We start from the raw sequence: 5,562 nt of genomic DNA, 5'->3' as shown, positions 1-5,562 counted from the left end.
GAGCGACCCATCGATCGTCTCCGTCGTCTTCCGGCGCAGGAGTGTGACGTAGGCGGCGCAAATATACAAGGGAGGTGTTTATAATAAGTTGAGACGCTTCGGCTGCACAATTTCTCACAAAAGAGACGATGCACAACTGGCAGGAGAACGAAATCAAAGAACTTCTGAACATCCGGGGCTCGGAGGCGATCCGTAACCAGATCACCGGCACCGTGAAGGACTCGGTAGTTTACAACAGGATGACCAAACTGCTGGCGGAGAAGGGGGTGTACAGGTCACACATGCAGGTGATCAGCAAGCTCAAGGCGCTCAGGAAGCAGTACACCAAGTACCACCAGCAGAAGAGCCGCTGCGGGGGAGACCGCGTCGACTGGCCCTTCTACGAGCAGTGCCACCGGGCTTTTGCGAACGCCCCCGTGGGTCACCCGGTGAGGCGGCACCGGAGTCCCACGTCTCCTCCTCCTCCGCCGCCGCCGACCACCACCTCCACCAACAACAACACCACGACGCTGCCGCCCGCATCCACACCTTCACCGCCTTTGCCGCCTCCGCCGCAGCCGCCGCCGCCGCCCACCGCCAGCAGCGAGGAGCACCCAGAGGTGGTGGTGAGCCTCTGGGACGAGGTGGACGACCGGGAGATCAACAAGCACCTGGGTCCGGTGGAGGCGGAGGACGACGAGGAGCAGTACAGTCCGGCGGAGCAGCTGCACACCATCAATACCAGTGAGTACAGGTGTGGGTTCACTGGTCTGATGACCTGTTTGTGTCAAGAGGGCTGCAGAGAATCTAGTGTCTCCTACAGAACTGTTTAATGCATAATACATTCTGTCATATGGTGACATTAAGCCAGAGTTTCACCAACTCCTAACCAAACCTTGCAACAACACCTGCTGGTTAACTGCCATGCATTTGTCTAACATGCACATGATCTGTGCATTGAGTCCTGACCTGTGTGCCTAATAACTCCTAAAGATGCACGCTGTGGTTGTTGGAACAGCATCAGTGTGTTTGACCTAAAGCTGCATGATACGGGTGGAAAAGTGCAATGTGAAAAAGTACAGGAGTCTTCACTAGATGACTCCAGCAACTGTTTGTGGTGCTGATTTAAATGGTGAAATTAGCCGCGTTGTTTCATGTAGTGGCAGGAAAAAACTGCAGACAGACATCATCCTTTTTGTTGCTGCAACAGAAGATGCATTTCTTTTTTGCAACCAGATGTGCACATGTGGATCCTGCATGTGGACAAACTTCATGTTCTGTCAGACAGACTTGGTGGAGTTTGGTCATGGAAAATGGGAAACCATGCAAGTTGGGCAAAAAAAAAAAATCTAATTTCAATTTGTCTCGCTTAATTTGTGCATCTGATCATCATGTCAGTGCTGAAGATAAAATCAGCAAAGCCGTTATTAGTCCACCAACACTGATTTCCTCATGTTGTTATGTTCAGACATTACAAACATTCCACTGAAATGTGGAAAATACCATTATTTCAGATGCCAGTGTTATTGCACAGATTCTTCTATGTGTTGAAACACTGATGTAAGAAATTCTGAGATTGCGCAGATTTAGTCTGGAGCCATACACCGTGCAGCCCGAGTGGAGCCGCATGAATCCTTCAGTAAAACATGGCGCATATGGACGGATCAGCGCTTCCCAGAAGTACAGAAAACTACCTGACTCTTCATGTGGAGTCTTACAAATTGCCCTTCTGTAAGGTTTACCACCCCCGTAACGACTATCAACACACTAATCTCTTATCTGCTCTGTAAACAGCCTGCAGCTGAAGCAGTCTGAGGTTTTGTCACATGACTGTTGGTCACAGCTGAGTCACTGAAGGCCTCACCGTTGTGCTGAGCAGTGCAGATTTCTTTTGTTTTTACAAACTGTGGTTACAGCAAACAGTTCATTATTGTCAGGCCTTTTAATGCATGTAGAACAATAGAGACATAGAATCAAATGATTTTGATGAAATATTTTATTCTAAAATTTGATCACACTTTCTGGCAGAGTTGCAGATGAGGTGTTCAAGGACTGTCGGGAAGTTGAAAATCTGATTCTCTTTGTTGTTATGCTTTCTGGTTCTGATAAGTGTTGTGATATTAACTTTTCTTTCTTTTCTTTGTTTTACAGATAATGTGGCTTTCAAACCTGAAAGTGGGCTGTGGAGTTCAGAGGGTAAATATGCTTCACGTTACTGTACAGATGTTGTCCTGATTGTTGTTGTGCTGGTTCTGATCGGTCACAGTTGATTTAAAAATGTCGCGTTTGATGCCTGAGAGTTCTTTTTATTTAACCTTTATTTTACCGGGTGAGTTAATTGAGAACTGGTTCTCATTTTCAGTAACGACCAGGTCAAGAGGCGGCACAAACAAAATATTACAAAACAAATTACACAGACTTGCAAAATAGAGAGGCTAGAAACAGATGCAGTGGTCCTGAAGTGTTGCTCTAACTGCTTTTTTTTATAAATGACGACAGTGGTACGTATGAGGTGAGCTTTAGCTGAACCAAGCATGTAAATCATAGTTTTACTGAAGCTCCAGTGTAGTGAAACATGTCTATGTCCTGTCGGTGACGGTGTGTCTGTCTGTGGTCTCCAGCGTACACAATCCCCTCAAAGAAAAAGAAAACGACGGTGATGGAGCAGGTTTCCACTCTGGTGTCGGCGACCGTGGCCCAGCTCAGAGAGATGGACGCCGCCATGCAGGCGCAGGAGGACGCCCGGCTGCAGAGGCTAATGGACCACGAGAGGGAAATGCAGAACAATCTAATGAGCCAGCTCATTGCCATGCACGAGAGGATGAGTCGAGAAAACCACGAGAGACACCTCCAACTCGTGGACAGGATATTGTCCAGGTTCCCTTCACAGTCGGGACCGTCGGACCACTGACGGACTCTTCCTCCTCAGACTCTCCTCCACCAGCTGACCAGTGCCTACGTCCACACTCCTCCTGTTTTTACTGCAGTTCTCAGCATAAGGAAAATAACTGACACTTGCCTTTTAACCTCAACAGTTGTAGCTCCGACGGATCCAGGATGAAACCAGGTCGTGTTCACACTGCAGCCGCTCCGGTTCTCTGCCTGTGTGACTTTGTTTTCATCTGTTAGTTAAACAATTAAACCGCTCTGGCATTGATTAAACCCCAGAAATTACATCTCTGCTCATCACAATGGATGCTTTTTTACGTTAAAACACTGTAAAGCTACAGTAAGCTACACATGTCGAAGTAATTCAGTCACACATGCTCAAGTCGGACATAGATTTTGATGAAGAACGATACAGAAAGCTTTTGTTGGTTCTTTAGGTTTGTTATGTATGAAACTCTTAAGTCTGTTGTTGAGACTGTCATCGGTACCTTGCATTTCAATTGAGTCGGCTGCTTATTTCAGTCATGTTTTGTTGTCTAACTCATCATAGGTACGTGTTAACCCTCTGAACCCTCCAGCATTTTCTTGCTCCTGCCACATTTTTACTCATTTGTCACGACTATGTAAAGTCCTGCACCTCTATGGAAACAGCACAAACATGGCTAGAAGGAAAAAAAGTAAATAAATTGTGCGATATGACATAATTTGTTCATAAGGGGGGGGGAAAATGTGATTAAAAAGATTATTTATTTGATAAATATTGGAATATCATGTACAGTATTTTTCCAAATGGACTCTACAGATTACAGATACTTTATTATCTACATTTTTAATTTATTTCTCTATATATTTCCGTCTATTCTGTGTAAACGCAGCCTGCGGTTTAGCTGAAAAGTTTGAATTTTTGTCTCATTACTGCTGGCTGCAGGTCACAGTGGCTTCCTGTTTTGTTTTGTTTTTGTTTTTTTTATAAATCTGGGTCACGTGGCTGATACAGTCGTCCTCAAATGTGTTCATACCCTCCTGTTAAAGAAGGAAAACAACAGCTGAAATAAGTTGAAATTGACAAAAGTAATAATAAATAAAAAATGTAATGAAAATCATGACATTGCTTTTGAATTGTGGTTCAACAGAAATACTAAAAAAAAAAACAAAAAAAAACAAGCATGATGGGATTTTGTATTTTGATTTTGGTCCACTGCTCATCAGCAAAGTGCTCTAATTTGTCTAGGACAGTTTGTTTTTATTTTGTAATTATTCTTTTTACCCACAATTCAAAAGCAATGTCTTATTTCACTAAATTATAATTTAGCAAATTTTTATTTATTATTATTTTTTTCAGTTTCTACTTATTTGAGTGACTTTTGTGACTTTTTCCTTTTCTTTAATGGAAGGAGATGAACACATGAGGACGACTGTATATTTTTTGTTAATTTTTAAATGAGACCTGTTAAAATAAAGTGATTTTGAAGACATTTTAAGCTGATTTTTGTTAATTTTTTTTCTTACAGAATGAGTTCAAGGACTGTTGGAAAGTCTGTTTTTACACTTTCTGGCTCTAATAAATTATTTTTTGGCAATTTTCTTGTCAAACTTTGTGGATTTTGGGATTCAGAGGGTTAACAAAAAACAAAACAAAAACTGATTTCCAGCTCTTTAGGTCCATCACCGCCTTGAAAGGCTTTCTGTGAAACAGAATGTAACACGAGGCTGAAAATCTGAAGCTGGTAGTTTGACACCTGCAGCGTGAACGTAACCGTCAGTTTACAGGAAGGAGAACGCCTGAGCTGTGGATGGACGTGTTCGAGAACCACAGAACTGGCTTTTACAGGATGAGCTCGGTGGTCCTGTTGATATCTGTCATTAGAAAGATGAAAAAACATGAACACCAGCAGAGGAAACCAGTTTCATGCAGCACTGTGGTGGAAGAACAGCTTCTCCTCACTGGTTTCTCTGGTTAGTAGCAAGGTGATGGGTGCTGCAAGAAGAATACACACACACACTGATAGAGTTCAAAATGTGCAGTTTATTAGAAACACAGTGCAAGAGATCTGATCTGAAACCATGCCGTCTCTCCGGTGGCTGTCGCAGGTGTCATTCTTGGCTGACACGGAATTCCCGGTTGCGTTTACGGTCGACAGCAATCCGGGAGAAAACGTGTCATTGAGGAAAAACACCTTTTTTTTTTGCAGCAAATTCACACACAATAAATCTGCAGCCTGAGCGGTGCAGCGTCGGGTTGTTGCTGTTGGTTTCACTTTCTGTACCGAGTTAAAAGAAACCGACGGTGGCTTTCATGAACCGGAGGAGCTGAGCAGGCTTCGGTTCGTCTGTGAGGCCCAGTCAGCTGGGATGTGTACTGTAGAGGCTTTTCTACCGTTTTGTTCTACTGGTTTCTTTTCCCGCCTCCTTCAAGGAACAATAAAGTTTTCAGCTGAAGCGATGTGGATTCATTCACCTGTGGCTGAACGGTGAGGACGTAGTGAAGTGTTTGTGGAAGGGAGGAGGGCGTCCTGCTCTCGTAGTCGGTGAAGCTCAGGAAGTCTTGTGCATTGTGGGATGGAAACGGACCCCATAACCAGCTGGGCTCAGAAATCACAGCTGCATTATGGGTTCCGTTACAATCCCACTCACGAAAACAAGGTTCGGGGCTTGGACACGGGTCAGAGCAGCTAGAAGAGACAAAAACAGGAG

General features: G+C 44.1%; 1 protein-coding gene across 1 annotated transcript; it reads left to right on the top strand.

Annotated features, from left to right (window-relative positions):
* Positions 1-115: 115 nt before the first annotated feature.
* Positions 116-3,821, top strand: LOC103359389 (formin-like protein 7). The gene is made up of 3 exons (XM_008284714.1): positions 116-723; positions 2,131-2,175; positions 2,601-3,821. The coding sequence occupies exons 1-3, from the start codon at positions 129-131 to the stop codon at positions 2,888-2,890; spliced, it is 930 nt and encodes a 309-aa protein (XP_008282936.1). The 5' UTR covers positions 116-128; the 3' UTR covers positions 2,891-3,821.
* Positions 3,822-5,562: the final 1,741 nt, after the last annotated feature.

Source organism: Stegastes partitus, unplaced genomic scaffold, assembly GCF_000690725.1.
Source record: "Stegastes partitus isolate 25-593 unplaced genomic scaffold, Stegastes_partitus-1.0.2 Scaffold369, whole genome shotgun sequence".
Taxonomy (NCBI): domain Eukaryota; kingdom Metazoa; phylum Chordata; class Actinopteri; family Pomacentridae; genus Stegastes; species Stegastes partitus.
The sequence above is the reverse complement of the archived record's forward strand: the minus strand, read 5'-3'. Positions and strand labels throughout refer to the sequence as shown.